Source organism: Mytilus trossulus, chromosome 3 (genome assembly GCF_036588685.1).
Source record: "Mytilus trossulus isolate FHL-02 chromosome 3, PNRI_Mtr1.1.1.hap1, whole genome shotgun sequence".
In the NCBI taxonomy this organism is placed as follows: domain Eukaryota; kingdom Metazoa; phylum Mollusca; class Bivalvia; order Mytilida; family Mytilidae; genus Mytilus; species Mytilus trossulus.
The window spans coordinates 46,548,306-46,568,372 of NC_086375.1; the positions used below are offsets into that span (position 1 = coordinate 46,548,306).

The 20,067-nt window shown below is 32.5% G+C and overlaps 1 protein-coding gene across 2 annotated transcripts; it reads right to left on the reverse strand.

Annotated features, from left to right (window-relative positions):
- Positions 1 to 455: 455 nt before the first annotated feature.
- On the reverse strand, positions 456 to 19,407 carry LOC134711632 (uncharacterized). Of its 2 annotated transcripts, none has more exons than XM_063572364.1 (9): positions 19,147 to 19,407; positions 12,730 to 12,815; positions 11,401 to 11,497; positions 10,011 to 10,581; positions 8,671 to 8,917; positions 7,657 to 7,739; positions 6,730 to 6,877; positions 6,012 to 6,114; positions 456 to 5,143 (listed from the first exon to the last, which is right to left on the reverse strand). In XM_063572364.1, exons 1-9 carry the CDS (start codon positions 19,285 to 19,287, stop codon positions 3,065 to 3,067), a joined length of 3,555 nt encoding a protein of 1,184 aa, XP_063428434.1. In that variant the 5' UTR covers positions 19,288 to 19,407; the 3' UTR covers positions 456 to 3,064. The 2 variants fall into 2 exon arrangements, with proteins under 2 accessions (XP_063428434.1, XP_063428433.1); XM_063572363.1 differs by having other exon boundaries at positions 9,975 to 10,581.
- Positions 19,408 to 20,067: the final 660 nt, after the last annotated feature.

A 20,067-nucleotide genomic window follows, 5' to 3' on the forward strand; every position in this document is an offset into this window, starting at 1 on the left:
CGATGGCCAAGGTTACCTTTCCTCATCAGTTTTAATCTACCCTCGTAATACAGTAAATGATATATAAGACAGTGATCAGCCTTGGAAGATTTAGATATCAAGTCAGTCCCAAAAGGTTTTGATTGCATTTTATGCAATCTTTATATAAAAACTACCTTGACAGAAAAATCTAACCTGAAACTTACACTATCATTTTCTATGTTCAGTGGACCATGAAATTGGGGTCAAAAGTCTAATTTGGCAATATAATTAAAAAGATCAAATCATAGGGAACATGTGTTTCAAGTTGATTGGACTACAACTTCATCAAACACTACCTTGACCAAAAACTTTAACCTGAAGTGGGACATATGGACTTACAAACAAACAAACAGACGGAAGGACAACAGATGCACAGACTAGAAAACATAAGGCCTTTCTACTGTTGTTAAGTTAGGCATAAAATAATAAATATCTGGAGTATATATTCTTGTTTAATTTACAAATCTGGTTGACATGATTATGCATTTATATTATTACCCTTATCGTACAACTTTATCAAGCAATATTGTGGATTCATTTATTTTCTTGGGTATCAATTTTAGTGGATTGAGGAAATCTTGCATTTTCATGGATATTTAATTTGACAGTTTGGCCAGTCTGCATACAAACCAATGAATAAATTGTAAATTGATTTACATTCACATTAGAGGTTTATTTGTACCCAACAAATTTTGTATTCCACAATAATAATAATGAATCCACAGTACTGAAATGATAAATCGGTTTTGATTATAATACAATAAATACCTTCAGTAGGAAAAAAGTTCCATCCCCTCACAACTTGCAAAATAAATAATTGAGATAACAATATAACCCTTAAATCTAGTTATGTATTATGTTTTTTCTTTTATATCTGAAACAGATCTTCCTTATGACTGTACAATACAGATGCTTAAAAGCTGACCATGTCATTATTTCTATAGAAAGTTTAAGACTGATGTGTGGTTACAGAAACAAATACAAACAAGCCTGATTGGTGATCTGGAAAATGGTTGATAATCAATATCTTAACTAAAACAAGAAACATTAATGTCTTTTTGGGATGATCCTTAAAAAAATCACTGTGATTCTTTGATGGCACTTTTTATTGCCCTACTATTTACTGAAAAATTATGACAAAAAATTGCAGGACTGATATTATCTCCAATAATTGCCTATCAAAAATGGACTTTTTCATAGATACATGTACCATAAGACATAATTTATCTTTAAAATATGAGAGATATATAGAAAAGGAAAGAAAGAAGAAAGAAAATCATAATATATATAATAGTCACATCTTTATAACAATGCATATTTTATAGGCTACAACCAGATGATATATTCTCCATAAAGACATATGTCCGGGGCCTTTTTTGGCCTATAGTAGAAGTACATATGTATCATGTAATAATGTTAAATTTGAATTAGGACTACATATTCAAAATATTTAAACCTATCGTCTTTAGTAAATCTTGAAAATGGCATCAATTTAATGTTTTAAAATATAACTACAAGATTAATAGTTTTGTACCTGTGTCTGGGAATTATTTAGCATATCCAAATTTTATAAATTTTCATGTGAGCTATGCATTTACACGAAAATCGAACCAGTTTTTCTAGGTGGTCATGGCTGATGACTTATTCATTATTAGTATTTTACTATCTCAACTTTAAAAAAAAAAAGAACAAATTAAAAGTACAAATTTCAGTAAAACATTTGGCTAAATAAAACCCAATAATACATTGTAATAATGACATAAAATGGTCTTTGGTTTAGACCACTGTATTCATACTCCTCTTTATCATAAGATAAGCCTTGATTGCTAGCTTAAAATTTAGAAAATGGACTCGACCATCATTGTTTTTCCTCATTAAAAACTGCTTTAGTTTAAAGGCTAGACCCAGCAGTCACCAAGCATGAAACAAAATATATCAACAAATGGTGATTGTGGATAATGGCCAATGAGACAGCCACCACTCAATACAAAATAAATAATGACATTAGAGGTCAACATACAACCTTCAAGGTTTCAACCGAAGACAAGTGTCTTAGAACACACAATGTTAATCTGTTAGTTTAGAAATGTGCTACCATATTCCCTAAATGACAAAATATATTAGAAAGCAAAAGTATCTCGATTGAAGTATACAAACACATGTAGAATTATCACAGTTCAGTACAAAATGTAATTTAAAAACTTATAAACACATTCATGCAATTTTCTCAGGGCTTTCTCACAAACTAATAATTAGGATTATCAAAAGCTCTTGACCTATATTTTAAGCTTCATGACTGATTATTAATCAATTATTATCAATGGCATCATGTGCAAAAAAAACCTTCTTATTCCTTTATGTTGCTTAATGACTTCACTTAAATCAAGACATCATTACTGTTAATTATGCTGTTTATTAGACCACAAAATACGGGTAGTACCATGTTGTCTAGATTTTTAAAAGATATAAGTTTTCACTTAATGTATAAATATTTCCAATTACTATTAATTTGTAAAACCTATGGCTGAATAAATAGGGATATATGAATTAATACCAAATAAGAAAAATCTTAAATAACTAGCTACAGAAACAGATAATTTTTTTAAACTTTAATACAGAAATTTGTTTATCTAAAGTTATTATATAATTATAAATCTGGGTTCCTTGGCTTAAAACAGTATATAGTCTAAGCGAACAAGCTCTTAACATTAGACAGAAATGTAAGCAATAAAAGTACTTATCAGATAACACACTATAATAAAAATTTCTTCAACAAAAACTTTCCATTAGCTAGTATTTAAATATGGTATAAAATATACATAAGATTCAAACTATCATCTTGTGATTTACAAAATCATTAAAACAAGTCTTAAAATATATTTCAGTCAAACTGGATAAAATTGATATAAAAAAATTCAAATCAGCAATTCAAATCAAACAGTAGTTTCAAACAAATTATCATATAATAGCACCATTTGATAACTGAAAGGCATTTAAGATAAAAACATGATCTATTCTACTATAAACTGATCACATGCACAGATCACAGTGGACTCATTTCTTCTTGCAAATGACAAGGTATAGAACTTAAAAGATGTTTATTTGTCCTAGGTGAATGCTTCCTTGGTGAGTTCCGACAAGGTGACCCGGGAGATCTAAGCCTTTTAACTGGTTTGATTGGTGATCTCGTCTTCTTAATCACATGACGAGGTGTCATTCCAGAGGCAGTCCGTAATACAACCATCTCAGCTAGTGGAGTGGCAAGTGGCATTTTGATTGTAGGTACCTTAGATGGGTTAGATGGTGTCAAATTTTGACCCTCAATCATTCCATCTTTATGTTCCATCTTCTCATTACCAAGAATTCCTGTACAAACATCAGTGGTTTGCAATGATTCACTAGAATGAGAATCTTTATTTTCTTTATCAGACTGGACTGCAGGTTCAAAAACATCAATGTCCATACTTTCATCCTCTGTAACTTTTTCTAACAACATTGAAGATTCATTGAGCCTGCTATGATCAGCTGTATAATAGATACTAGGTTTCCTTTTCAGTTTTGACCCATTAGGTACAGACACAGAGTTAGAAGGGGCAGCAACATCTTCAGTTGGCTTTAACAAGAGAGTGGATATGGGTAACTTGGCCTGCCCTTTCCCAGATTTTTGAGTGACTGTGACCAAATCCTTCATTTTAGCTGCTTCTTCATCACTCTTGGCAAATATTGTTGGAATTCTTATAGGTGACACCCCTCGTTTTCTTGAAGTTGAATTAGGGAATCTATAGGGAGAAGTGTGTCTTTCTGCAACATCCTTATGATCACTATCAAACTGTCTGGCTGTAGAAGCTACTCTGCCCCTCTGCTGTGTCTGTAGCTCCATGATACTTTCATGTTTAGGTATCACTGTCTCAGCCTGTTTTATTTTAGCAGGGGGAGGTCCCATCACCATTATATCTTCTGATGTTGTTGTTTTAGAAGCCAGATAACCTGCTCTGGATAACAGTTTGTGAGTTTCCATAGATATTTGTAAGTTTGGAGTAATGTTTGGTATTGCCTTTTTAGGTTGTTCACACAAACTCTGAGATCTACTAACAAATGCTCTCAATGGCTTCTTTAAATCTTGTTCTGAATTATGTTTAATTGGGTTCTTCGTTACTTCCATGGTTTTTTTCAGACTTGAAGGACTAGTATTTCCTATTGTTTCACCAACTTCTGAGACATCAAACATTGATCCCTTTCCACTATCAGTTGACAATGTACGTGCTATTGTTTTCTTTTCTAATTTGTTGAAAGCATCTTCCTGTCCAACTAGTAAACTATCTGTGCTAGTACTATTCTGTATTTTTGGTTTAACACTGATTGAATCTAACTGATCTGATTTGATTTGGGTATTGACCTCTTTATTGACTGTGTCTGTCACATGCACATTACTATCACAGTTTTCAAATTGTTCGGTAGGTTCTTTATCCAGCAAGCCTGTTGATTCACGTGTTGATTCCAAACTAACTGATCCCTTACATTCATTTTTATTTTTTATCTGTTGATTTCCCTCCTTTTCTAAACATTCCCCATTAGAATGTACATCTTTAGCATTGTGCATCTGTGGCAAGTCTGGAATAAGCAATGCAACTGGTTCTCCAATTTCTGATTTATCAAGTCCAAAACTTCTCCTCAATTTCCTTACATTTTCTTTTTCCCCATGTAACAGACCAGTTTTAACTGAATTAGGTTGGCCCCTTCTTAAACGAATTTTCTGTGCGTCCAGCGACATAGAACGTGACAATGAAATATTGTATGTTGAATCATTAGCATACATGATTGCTGTATCTGACAAACAGTGTCTTGGTTCGTCTCTACGAATTTGTGATACATCATTTTGAGACATTTCAAGATCCTCATCTATAATAAAACCATCATTAAGTGAGTTACGGTCATCACAGACAGACATAATTGATTGTTCTGTAGGAGGAAGTGAAGAGTTTGATTGATTTAGAATTACAGGTAAAGGTGATCCTTGTTCATTAGGTTCATCAGATTCTTCGGATGAAGGTGGCGTACATTTTGGGCTGGCTAAACGAAGTCCAACCTGATCTTGTTCAGATTGGGTGAACTCAGACTCAACCTGGAAAGAAAAAAAACACAATTTCAGAACATAGTATGTAGAACATGATAGTATAAAAGTCATGAATTGAAATATGGAAAAATTATAATATCTTTATAATGTACTGCTTTGATCTATGAACATGCCTTTAATCCTTTTTTTGTAATGCCTTCATTTGAATTTAATAGTAAAGGCTGGTCTAAAAAACATACATTGGACCCAGGGAAGGCTTAAAACCTCAACTATTCGTGGGTGTCAAGTACATTGAAAATGTTAGTGAAATTCTATATTTGCCTCTACCCCTTTCAAAAGTGACTTCCCTGTGTACCATATATACTTTATAATAAATGAAACAGCAAACTGGTTCAAGTTGAACGATGCAGGATTCTGATATCATAACACTATTACGGAGTTGATATGTTGGTCAAATTAAGTAACAATTTCTAACCAGTTTTCTTTTCTATCATTATTTTTGTTAAAAACTGTATATTTACAAAATGTTTGCTTTTGCAAAAGGACAAATCTTAAGTTATTACTTTATCACCTTAAATTAAATGCACCAGTTATAAAAGAATTGGTCCATATAATTATTTTCTAGATTTTTGATTTATGAAAAGCTGTCTCTTAATATATGGTGACTATCATGTGTTTCATCTTATGAACACTCAATGCCTATTTAATCTTCAACGAGGTAATATTGCATAATTATCATGATTATAGCAATTGACAATATTCATAAAATAAATAGATTAAAGTGTTGATACCCATTAAAGTTTCAAAGAATGACCATATATTTGGTATAATTTGAATATAAGATATAAAGCTAAATTTCATCCTTATGGATGTAGAAATAACCCAGTCGATAGTTTCACGATGTTGAACACAATACCTTGTCTCCTTTGCCTCCACTTAGTCTCCTAAATAGACCTTTACCAGCTGGCTTTCCCTTCTTTAAAGCATTATGAGCAGATATATTAGAACCAGAAGCATTCCTACAATGAATATTATATAAGTATATAGTTAATGGTGTTAGTAGCCTCACCAGAGTACTTAGTAATCCAATCAGTATCTGATTATACATATATAAGTGTAAATATTGGTATACACATTAAGCATGAGAGTATAAATTACCTTTTTGAATTTGATAGTCAATAAAAATATCTAATAACATGTAAAATGATCAAATCCTGCAAAATGCTATACCAAGAATAGTGTCCTTGAATAGTAGGCAGTTCATACACAAACTTAAATACCTTGTCAAATCACACCACCATAGATTGAATTATAAGTAGCATTTTTTCTTTTCACTATTCTCACATGTCCAAAGAAAATTTACCCTATAGTTTCACACATTCAATACTTTATGTTTGTTACATAAGTGTTTTTTTTTATAAAGCAAAATATATACAAGTAAGAAGTGGAAGTGAAATTAAATATATTAGTTATACCAATGTTCAGCAAAACTTCCTCTAAAATTAATGGTTGTTATAAGAAATGACTCCTAGAGTTCATGCATATGTATAGTAATAGATCACAAATTACTGCAAAATTCTCTTTGTACCTTTCTTTGTCTACCTATACCAATGATAATAATGTTTAGTACTTACTTCTTATTCTTTCTCATACTGCCTGGACTAAACAAATTTAATCTTTTTCTTGATCCCTTTCCATTTGTTGAAGGTGTGGCACTGAAAGCCACTTGGGCCCTGTTGCTAAAGGCAATACTAGGAGTATCAAGGCTTCCCTTTTTTATATCTGCAAATACATTCAAATTATACCACACTCTCTGCTGTTGTAATTGTATTCTAAAAAATTATTTAGTTGAAAGTTAAATTACATTGAAAGGTCCATTTTTGTGTCCAAATCAAACTACTGTAACACAGAAGTAAATTAAGTGTTCAATCAATCAAACACGCACCCCTCCTTTAACATGTTTAAACTCTTGAGGTTTCAAGGTATGTTTATAAGGTTTATCACAACAAGATTGTTATGCTGTAACCAAATGTTTCTTGCCAGGCCCGTAGCCAGGAATTTCCAAGGGGGAGGGGACTCACAAACTCGACTTTAACAGTCACAATTCGATCAGAACATTGACTTTTATAGCGCTTATTTGTTTTCTAGAGGGGGGGTTCGTCCCAACCCCGGAAGGCTACGAGTATGCTTGCTACTGTGAAATTGTGTGTCACAATGTTCTTTTGTGGTACAATAGTAAAAATATGGTCAAAGATTCATAACTACTCGCCTTAAAATAACCAAATTGAAATAAAGCTACAATATGGTTTGGTACAGCATAAGATGTTAAACAAACCTATCAAAATACTATGCCCTCCTCCTCAGGAAGTCATTTTTTTTCTATGTGAGTGGACAATACACAGACATAATTTTAAATCTATGAATGTGGAAACTATAAAATCACTTCATGTTCATATCTGTGTTGTCAAGATTTCAAAAATGTAATTATAGATACAGGTACATATGTGTAGTTTTATACTTTTTTATTCACACCTTTGTTAAAAATTAGCTCCATTGCTTACCCATATTTCTGAGTGCTGTTGCAGGTGTAAATGGTGTATTTCGTAAAGCTGAGCCTTGAGGTAAATTCTGTAAAATGGCTTTTCTACAAATAAGCAATAAATGTTTTTAGGTTGTACGTAGAACAAAACATGTCTTATAAATAGGAGAATATTTCTCATACAAAATGTTTGATTTTAATGTAGGGTTGTCATTTTTGTGAAGGACTTATTTTGCTTTTCTAGGAGATGCAGTCAATACACATTCAAGACATAATACATTTATTCTAAAACCAGTTGTTGGCATGATATAGGTCATGTTCTTCTCATATATTTTATGATGGTATGATACTTAGCCCTTACTGAGAGGGACTGTCCTTGATATTCATATGATGAAGACATAATCTTTTAAACAGTTTAATTGAGGTCTGGGCTGGCATGTCGGTAATTTGACATTATGCTTAGTTTCTTTTGTTACCTAATCTAACATCAGAACTGGTATTCTTTTAAGCTGAGTTTTATTGTATGAATTGCTATGCATTTGTTTTTCTACATTGACTAGCTATAGATCTCAAAATATGTTCAATCCTGTTTTAATTTTTTCACCTGTCCTAAGTTAGGAGCCTCTAGTCCTTGTTAGTCTTGTATGATTTTCAATTTTAGTTCTTTTTTTTTCAGAGTTAAGTATGTCCATTATTACTGTGTTGAAGACTCATTTGTAGCCTTTGGCTGTAATCTGCTTTTGGTCGAGTTGTTGTCTCTTTGACATATTCCCCATTACAATTCTCAGTTTTATCAGTGAAAAGTGATAATTGCAAAATAACTATTTCCTGCTTTCTCTATAATCTAGTTGCAGGAAAGGCTCTTGGTGAGCACATGATACATGTATGTGTGAATGGTTTGTTATTCTGAATTTTTCATTACTGGTAAAATTCTGACAGTTTAAACCTGAAACTTATTTATGCCCAAAAAAATCAATATACATGTAAAAGAATCTTTTCAAACACACCATAGATGTAACAGTGTTGGAGTTCTTACTTTTTAGACGTAGAGAAAGCTACCACATCCCCAGATGCTTTCCGTTTCCTCATCACAACTGGTGTTGCTGCTGACAGATCTACAGGTTGTGGTTCCTCATGGACTGCTGTGCTCTTGTTACATTTTGTACTGACATGACTGTAATCACTGATGTTACTGGCCTGACTCATGTTACTGACATTGTTAGTTTTACCATCAGTGCTCCGTCTCCACTTTGTTATACTTTGCGCTATGGTACTAACTATACCTGTATTTTTAAAATAAAAACATGACATTAATTATTTAGAGAGCATGTACATGATGTACAACAACAAAAAAAATATACTTAATATTTTTTTATATTTTTTGCAGCATTGGAAAGTTAGATGGCTGTTTTTAAGTCTTTATTTTAACTAAAAATCCTAGAGCAAATGAAAAATAAAAAGAACTTGTTACTTTTTGTATGACATTTAAAAATACCATTTAGCTTATGAGTTTCATCATTCGTGAGATGTTTGATCTTTTTATGGACTTTTCTTAAAAATTGTTAAAGCTGAATTCCCTTGATAATTGGAAAGGTATATACATATAGACTCTCATGCAACCTGGCATTATAAAAAGCTTATCATTATCAAAGTTGTCTGTGTTGTCATGCTAAGCATATCCAATCACAGTATTCAAAGTTTCAGAAAACAGGAAGTATAAGTGTTGAGCAATCCAAAAAGAACTAACATGATGCAACTTATATTATATAGCATTTTTATTCAACTGTTCCTGCTTGCTACCTGTAAGAACAGACTGATGAACAGACATTTTTGGTGAAAGTAAGGATAAAACATTCCTAAAAGGTCTATGAAATAAAGTATTGTATGGTGTGCACGTGGCAAGTTTTCACTATTATAGGCATTCAGATAACTTTTGAAGCTCTGTATTATAATCATAAATATTAAGGACCAAAGATACATTTGGATAATCATAAATGTGTATTGTATGTGGGTATTTCAAAAAAACAGTTTCAGTGTTTTAAACACAAAATCTAAGTCAACAACAGTCATGGCAGTGAAAATTGTTAACTTTTTAACATTTGTAAAAATACATATAAATGAACCTTCAAAGACATATAAAAGTAACTGTTTACGTAAAAAGTGAAAAAAAAATAATAAGTAAAGGTGATAAAATTTGACATCAAATACAGTTATCACCCAGTGACTGCATTTGTCAGTGTTCATACCCATTTTGCAGAACTAAATCCACATGCATTGGAAACAAAATCTGAAGGTTGTACTTTCAATTTCATGCGTTTCATGCCAAAAAAAATTCCCAACCTTTTTTGCATCGAGAAAATGTTTTATTTCCCTTGCCTGTAAAAGATCCAGTTCTTTTTCTTTTCTTCTCTTTCTTTTTACAATCTCTAGATTCCTCTAAACCTTCACAGCTAGCATCTAACTCATCATCTGTCCCAAACACTTCGGTCATTAGCAAGGTACGCTCATATAAACTGTCTGATATAAAACCAATCTCTTCAGCATTACGAATTAGCACTTCAACAACAGAGGTCTGAAACTGAAGAAGTTTCTCCTCCACAGAGTTCATCTTTTCACTTTTACTATTCAAATAAAGAAAGTTTGGAGCTAAAACTACAGATAAGTTTGTAGCATCCATTTTATTTTTGTCAGAGTGTTCCGAAATAAGTTTGAGCAAACTCATCATATATCGTATTGTACTTATGTGTTCTCCAGGAAGTAAAAGACATAGCAATAACAAAGCCCTGTAAGAATCATCCTTGTTGGGTAGCTGTATACACCGTATGAAAGCATCATGGTAGGTGCTAGTGAATAGTGGTTCTGGCAAGCTTTTGAAGAACTGTTTTATAAGGACTGTGACATCGACAATATTAGCACTACCCAAATCTTCTCCCTTTTCTATCTTTTCCTATTGAATATTATAACAAAACATTAATTATTATGTCTGCAATACTGGCCAATATGTTATGTATGTAAATTTTCTTATCCAACCTTCAAAAGTTTAAAAAAAATTAAAATATTAAAACTCTCCCGAGTAAGTAAATATACTAGTTCCATTTTCATTTCTGTGAGATTAATTAACAGATCTAAACCTTTTCATTGTATTGTCATATAAAACTATAATCATACAATCATGTATATTTTCAAAGTTCAAACTTTCATTTCATAATCTGTATATGAAACACCTTATTTTGAACTTTCTTTGCTAACAAGGGTTATGATCCTGCCCTTCCTGTTCAACCTTTAGTGACAAGTAGAATTCACTCCCAATTTGACTGCACTGCATTGTTTTGACCAATGAGAGGACTTATATTTATTTTTTTAGTTAGGAGGTACATGTATAAAATATGGCTGTGGCTTAGTGATAACAAATTTTAATTTTGTAAAGCTTAAACTGTGTATATACATTGAGGTTCAATTATTTGCAGAAGGAACATACCAAAGAACTTCAAATAAATTTTTAAATGTCATTTAATATCACATTTTCTTATTTAAATGTGCTCCTTGTAAAAGCATTTTTTTTATTGGATGCAGCCAGTTGCAACTGTGACAAATGGAAATCAACATTTTATAAATCTGAAACTCCCAAATTAATCCACCAAGAGTAAATAGAGGTGGCAGATCAAAAACCTTGACTAGGTGAAGATACTAAACTACATGTACATGTTTTCTTCTGAATAATGCAGATATTAATTAAAATTAATGTTTTTTTTAAAATTTAACATACTTTCAGTTCCTTTATCCTGCTAACAGCTCCAGACTTTCTAAATAAACCCTCTTGGTCAATATTCTTTTTAATTATCTCTGCAGCATCTACCAAAAATCTGAAAATAAAATGAAATTGACAAACTTTCAATCATAAACACTACCATGACAACAGATGTGTATTATTCTTAGGTTGGCGTTGTAAACATTCTTTCGAGACTTTTGCAATATTTTCAAAGTACATGTATGTTCAAAGTGAATGCATTAAAAAGAAATAAATTTTGAGGTAACAATATTTACAATTTTTTTTTAAAGTTTCATTCCTTCAAGCCAATGCAAATGGGGATTTTGTTTCATCTAATGTGAAAGCACAATTTTTCAATTATTATATATATGAGGTGTGAATGTATACAAAACTATCACAGTTTATTTGTTGTTTGAACTGAAAGCCCTAAATCACAATGTACATTAAGTTTAGACCAGTAAGAAAAATCTATCAGTATCAGAAAATGAGTTGATTTACCTGTTAACATATTTTGAAGTAGACATATCATAGTCTATACTAAACCTACAAGCCTATTATCTATATATATGTTTTTGCTTAATCATGTTAATAATAAACAAAAAAAATATCCTCAGTTAAAATTTGCAATATATGTCTATTCCATTTATGCACAGAATCTGTATTTACTTAAGTTTGAATGTAGGGCTTCACATATTGCAACTGGAAACCTAATACATTTTACCTCCAACTATTTATCTTTATATAAAAACCATGAAGATTCTAAGCTGACAGATCTGCTGACAGCTCATAAGGTTAAAAGGAAGTAAATATAGATCGCTGGCGCCACCTAGATTTTACATCCAAGATAATAGGTAGAAGTAAATTTATTTTCTGCTGCCTTGGTAATTAGAAATTAAAATTGAAATAGTGAGAAATGAGTGTTGGCCATTGGGGTAGAAATAGCGAGAAATTTAGAGAAAACTCTCTAAGACTAGCAAGATTTTCTGTGCCAAATTAAGCATCATACTATTTCGAAAATTCCGGAACCGTTGAGTACCCTTAAAAATTGCCATTTTTCTATCAAAAAAGCTGCGGCACCATATGTGTTTGACCATTGCAATTACACCCAAAGGTGTTGATAATTCAGAATTCGATTTTTTTTTTAATGGATCTTTGATAGTGAAAAGGCAGGACCAAATAAGGCTACCATTGTCGCCTATGTAAATAATTACTTCCTTGTAACCTAAAAGGTCAAAATGGAGGATGTTGGTGTGTATTATTTATCAAAAAATAAATCCTTGTTTCTACATGTACATGTTGTTATACCAACAGAGGTTTTTCACTTACCGTGGCACATATCCACAGTTTGGAATGTGGACACATGCAACCTGTGCAAGTAAATTTTCAAATACTCCATTACTTTCAGCATTTTCCTGCAAAAAAAAAGATTGACATTTTACTTTGTACTTAGTCTTGTATAATACACTTTATTCTTACAGTATCATATAATTAAATCATTTAATCTTTTATAATTATAAGTAAGTACGGAAGCAGGACAAGTCGCCCCACTGGCAAGTCGCCCCACACCTAATCGCCCCACTTTTTCACCAACTCGTCCCACTTAAAAAAAACGCCCCAACCTGGATCACCAACTCGCCCCACTTTTTAAAAAATCGCCCCACATGTGAAATTGGTTTAATATTACTCCTGCCAACTCGCCCCACTTAATGGAAAACGGTAATATTTGATTAATATAAAATTAAAAATAAAAACTTGCCACACTTAAATGAAAACTAATCTACACAGAATACAAACAAACCAAAAATTTGTTTAATTACTATTATTTATATACTGAGATTATAATTCTAAAAATAATTTTCGTATTGTTGAAGAATTAAGATAAGTTATTTGCATAACAATTGAAAAGAAACCTGTTAGACAACTTTCGAGTTCGATTAGACAACTTTCAAGTTCGATGCATTTCCGTCAAAAACTCTGGTTTTAGTGAACGTCATTTGTGCGTTTAGGGGCGTCATCACTTCCGTTCCATTGTTTAGCGAGTCGTTGGAAAACTATAATTCTATATTGTACAAATTATTCGGCAAATTGAATTCTCAAAATTGACAATCAGCATTGCTGTCATTAGGGAATTGTCATTAAGTACCTACAGAACAACCATTATTTCTAGTTTATCCTGCACAATGACGATCACTGAGACGCTTGATGAACGTAAATAGTGCAGGGATACAGGCGACCCCCTTTATCTGGTAAATGACGTGATTAAGGCGTGTATAATTGACGAGTTTTTTTCCGGTGACGGATGAACTCGAAAGTGGTCTAGTATCATAATGCAATATATCACAATAATTAAGGGATTTCAATTTTAACAGCAATTTGTTATCACAGCAATTACCAAATTGATTACTTTTGTCTCTGAATTAAGAATAATTCAACACTTACGAGCAATCAGAGAAAGGCAAATGTTTCTTTAAAGTAAATATCAAAGAGAATGCCTATTCATTCATTTACCATAAGCGTGTGTCGTGTTTTTGTTAGTAAAAGTAGTCAAAACAGTTGGCAGGAGTAATATTCGCGGAATAACATCTTTTTCCATAAGTGGGGCGAGTTGGCATTACTACATTCATCCTGGTTAATAATATATTAATCTAGATATTATCGTTTTCCATAAGTGGGGCGAGTTGGCAGGAGTAATATTCACGGAATTTAAGTTATATACAAGGGGATAACATCTTTTTCCATGAGTGGGGCGAGTTGCAATTGGCTTTACTAAATTTAACACATTTCACAATTGGGGCGATTTTTTAAAAAGTGGGGCGATTTGGTACTTCAGGTTAGGGCGTTTTTTTTTAAAAAGTGGGGCGAGTTGGTGAAAAAGTGTGGCGATTAGGTGTGGGGCGACTTGCCAATGGGGCGACTTGTCATGGATTCGTAAGTACATGTGTGACAGGATTGCTTCTATATGGAATACAAATGAGCAAACTATTTTCTACATCATTTTGCAGTGCATGCTATATATATATGCACAATTTCCCTAATATTCTATTTTTAAGGTTATTGTTTACGAAATACAAGCTTACGGTTATAATGCCATACCAGTTCTTTTTATGTTGTAGTGTAAATGCACTGGATTAAGTAAGATCAATCGCGATTGATCTTGATTGTGCAATGGAAACGCGAACTGGTCTTTTTTAAGATTGATTCAACTTTGCACAAGTGTTACGGGGTCTAAACTTTAATGCTCAGTCAATACACCTTATCACTAATCCCAGCTTGAACTTTTGACTTATACAACAACCACTTTTTCATTGTGGCGTTTGATATTTTGTTTTGTGACGTCAAAATTTTACGGGAACCTGTGTGATTATTTATATACTGATATCCAGTAATGGCAGACAAATAGCGATAAGGTGTATATATGTTCCGGACCATATGAGTATTTGGACCATATCGGTATATACTCATATAATTGTAATTAACACTCTGTTTCAGTTTACTTTTAATACTTCTAAACTCTTCATATGGTATGACCGTTCATTCAAAAGACGCCATCATATAGGTAATTTTATCATTATATTATATTAAAAAGATAAGCTAAATAAAAATAAGAAGTTTCACGATATTTGAGATCTAGAGCTTTTTAAAAACACTTAAGACATCAGAATTGCCAAAGACCTCGGTATCACTGTACGCCGCTGCAAAAAAGGCTTGTTTTTCACTCGCAAACAAAATGTGTAAATGAAAAAGATCGTGCACAAATTTCTTGCAAATGCACAAAAGCTATGATACCGTGTGGAAGTGAATGTCATCCAAGCCTACATGCACGAATGTAACTAGCGATGAAAACTAACTTAAGCATCACTATTAAATTTTTACGTAGTTTTTTGGATTATAAGATTAAAAAATTATCATGTTTTAAACCATCACTGATTTTTATATTAAGTTTTTGTATTATTGAAACGTTTATAATGTAATTTGAAAAATATATATACCTATATGGTCCAAATACTCATATGGTCTGGCCCGTTAATAACCATGCGAGTATTATACTCATATGGTCGGACCATATGCGTATGGTCAGACCTAGTCCTATAACATATGACTTCGCATTCTTATTCAATTTTTAACGTTTTTATACTGATATTTTCATTTTGCACATTGATAGTAAAAGGAAATATCAGAACAGCAAATAGAAATAGTGAATAATGCCCCCGAGGTCATATGTTATAGGACTAGGTCGGACCATATGAGTATACGCATATGGTCATGACCATACGCGTATGGTCCAAATACTCATATGGTCCGGAACATATACGCACAACCTTGTGACACAGAGGTCCTGGGTTAGAGTTTGATGGGTTGTTTGTACTGCTGACAGAAATGTTAAATGAACAAAATAGACAGAATATAGATATCGAAGAGCTTCCTTTTTAAAAAGCTCTAGATCTCAAATATCGTGAAACTTCTTATTTTTATTTAGCTATTTAGCAAATCTATACCAGGTATATCTGACCATGATATTGTTTTAGTGGATGCAATCTGCAAGCCCCAAAGATCTAAACAATCACAACATAAAATTTATTTATGGAAAAAGGTAGACATTAAAAAGATAAAAGACGTAACATCTCATTTTATATCTGAACTTATATCTCAGACTAATGAAAATTTAAATATTGACCAATTATGGAATAAATTCAAAGAAGGTAGTAATAAAATAATAGATGATAATGTACCAAGCAAAATCACTAAATCTAAATACACCAACCCTTGGGCAAATAGGGATATAGACCATTTATGTAAAAAGCAACGTAAAGCTTACAACAAAGCTAAAAAAACTGGTAAACAAGAACATAAAGATAAATATAAAAAGTTAAAAGCTACTGCTCAAAGAGAAATAAGAAGAGCCCAGAGCACATATATGCAAGAAATAATTAGCCCCCAGTTAGAAGAAAAACCTAAATCTTTCTGGCAATTTATTAAAAGCAAAAAAACAGAAACATCTGGAGTGTCACCATTAAGAGGAAAGGATGGCTTATTGTATAGTGAGCCGAATACACAAGCTAACATCCTAAACGAACAATTTAAAAAGGCTTTTACAACCGAAGATACATCCTCTATGCCAAATAAAGGTACAAGTCCCCACCCCACTATGCCAGACATATTTATTAGTAATAATGGCTTATTAAAATTACTTAAAAACTTAAATCCACATAAAGCCACTGGCCCTGATAATCTGCCAGCATAATTTTTACATAATTTTGCAGAAGAATTGTCTCCATTTTTGACATTATTTTTCCAAAAATCTATTGATACTGGTAAAATCCCCAATGATTGGAAGCAGGCTAATGTTGTACCTATATTTAAAAAAGGTGACAAACATAACGCTATTAATTATAGACCAGTTTCATTAACTGCAATATGTTGCAAAATTTTAGAACATATTTTAACAAGCAACATAAGGAAACACCTTACAATTAATAACATATTAAATGATAGTCAGCATGGGTTTAGAAGCAAAAGGTCTTGTGAGACCCAACTTATCATCAGCATACAAGATCTTGCTAAATCATTGGGATATGGTAACCAAATAGATGTCATACTTTTAGATTTTTCCAAAGCTTTCGATAAAGTCCCCCATAAAAGATTAGCCCAGAAATTAGAATTTTATGGTATTAGAAATCAAAATTTAAATTGGATAAATGACTTTTTAGCTGACAGGCAACAGCAAGTACTATTAAACGGTGTAAAATCTTCAAAATTAGCAGTTGATTCTGGTGTCCCTCAGGGAACAGTTTTAGGCCCAACATTATTTTTACTCTTTATAAATGACCTACCCGAACATGTAACTTGCAATGCAAGACTTTTTGCAGATGACTGTTTATTATATAGAAATGTAAATAATAGTTCTGATGCACAATTACTTCAAAAAGATTTGTCTAGTTTAGTAAAATGGGAAGAGGATTGGCAAATGAATTTTAATCCTGAGAAGTGTTATGTAATTCATATTTCTAAAAAAAGTAAACCTTCAACTTTTGATTATATATTACATAATCATATTTTAGAAGCAGTAAAAGACAGCAAATATTTAGGCGTAACTATAAGCCATGATCTTGATTGGGGAACGCATATTGACAATATTACTTGTAAGGCAAATAAGACCTTAGGTTTTCTTCGTAGGAACTTAAAAAACTGCACACGTAAGGTTAAAAACCTTACGTACACATCACTTGTCCGTCCGGTCGTCGAATACTCTTCCCCTGTCTGGGATCCGTACAAAAAACAACACATCACTCAGGTTGAGCAGGTACAGCGTAAGGCAGCCAGGTTTGTCTTTAATGATTATAAAGACAGATCACCTGGAGCAGTTTCAAATTTAATAAAATCATTGGAATGGGAAAATTTAGAATCTAGAAGGAAGAAGGCTAGATTAACTATGCTGTATAAAATAAATTGGGGGTTAGTGGAAGTTCCTAAGGACAACTTAACAATTTCTGATAGACGCACTAGGGGGAAACATAAATTTAGGCAAATATCCACAAATAAAGATTTCTATAAATTTTCATTTTATCCTCACACTATTTCGGACTGGAACTCACTACCTGAAGCAATAGGTATGTCTGACACCCTGGAATCCTTCAAAAGTGGCATATCCACTCTAACACTTGAAGGATCCACAGCAACTTATTAAACTTTAAAGCCACTGTACATAATGTATATATGTTATTGATAACGATTTTTCTTTGTCATATTGTTTTTAAATTAAGTCCATATGTACATAGCACACAAGTTCCGGGAAGTTTTACACTCCTACCTAGGAGTCTACTCCCGTATTCGGAAGAAGAAGAAGAAGAAGAAGAAACTATCTCTCAATTTTTGCTATATTATAGCTAGCAGCTCCATTAGGTCTCATTGAATAGCTACAAGAAGCATCTTGAGTTGGTTTAACAAGACTTTAAGATTGATCAGAAGTATACCGAATTATTTGTGACTTATAGTCGCCGTCAGCTAAAATTCGTAGCGGTTATCGGTAAAAATAATCTAAACTACCAACCGCGTTCTCTCGAGATATAGTTTTTCTCATTCCATTCATAAATCGCAACAAGAAAAACCACTACTGACCTACCTTTTAAGTGATCGCACTGTAATAATCCTGACCTTCACATTTTCCAGAATGTTTTCCATTGTAATTCCGCCATCTTCGTTTCTATGAGGATCATTTGTTTACATGTGAAATTCGTCATTTACGCAGTTTCCTGAAATGTTCTTTTCATTGATGTGATACGGTTTCCCGCGCTTTATGCAAATGTTATGAAATTGAACTCCAGGGGAACACTTCCGGAAAAAACAATGGCGGATTCCACCATTGTAAATAGTCTTGGAAAATGTGAAGGTCAGGATTATCACAGTGCAATCACTTAAAAGGTAGGTCAGTAGTGGTTTTTCTTTTTGCGATTTATGAATAGAATGTGAAAAACTATATCTCGAGTGAACGTAGTTGATAGTTTATATTATTTTAATTGATAACCGCTACGAATTTCAGCTGACGGCGACTATACAATAAGTTATTTAGGGCCATGAACTATCTCCCCATCGCCATCGAGTCAACAAGGTTGTTGTTCAAATTGCACTTTTATAACACTAGTTATTTAAATGTGTTATTATGATTTCTGAATTTAGACTGGATTAATGAAAGATGTTAACACAGAATGATGCAGTGAAGATGAACATAAAGAAATATATAAAAACCTGTTGAGCGTGTTGTTTTGTGTATTGGGACTGCTTTTTCAACTTTTTTCCCTTTGGAAGTTTTATGCCAAGTTCTCGTAAATCCTGTTTTATTAATGCTCTTAAATTGTCAATGTTCTCTATGCAGTTAATATGCCTCATGGTTTAGATTCATTTGAAAGCCAATCATCTGATATAAGGGGAATACACAGTAAATAAACAGAGCTACATTGTCATTAATCCAGGTCGGCCATTTTTCTCTTTGAATCTGGTTCCCGTTAATCTGATTGGTCAATAATAATATATTGCATTATCCCCCTTTTTGCGTATTCTGAACTCAAGAAAGGTAACCCATATGTGATTTGCAATGACATTGTGGTGAGAGGCTGATGATGCTAAATGATAGATTGTACGAAGAGTTGATAAGAATACTTTAATTGACAATACTGAAAGATTGTACAATGCATAAGTCTTGATTTGGCCGGACGAACTATTTTTAAGACTATCCATCTGGCATCATAAAACATGATATTGAAAAACACTAAACACTCACAGAGTCAGTCAGTAAAAACTTTAAACCTAATATGAGGACACAAATAGTTTTATATATAACTTTTTAATTGTGTGAAATAATGCACCAAATCATGCAGGATTGATGATTGTATCAGTTTTGAAAGTGTACCAAAATATGGTGGGCTAAAAAGGATAGGATCCTTCCATATGAGCCCCACAACGATCTTACAGGTACAGGTATCTTACAGGTAATATGAGGCAGGCATTACCTGTAAATGGGGATGAAGTCTGTATGAATTATTTTTATGTAACTTAAATTTTTGTTAAAAAAAGAAACGGAAATACCATAACGTTTCCGATTTTGGTTCTGTTGTTAGGGATTTTAGTTGTGACGTTATTTAAGTTATGACGTCATATGAAATAGCAACA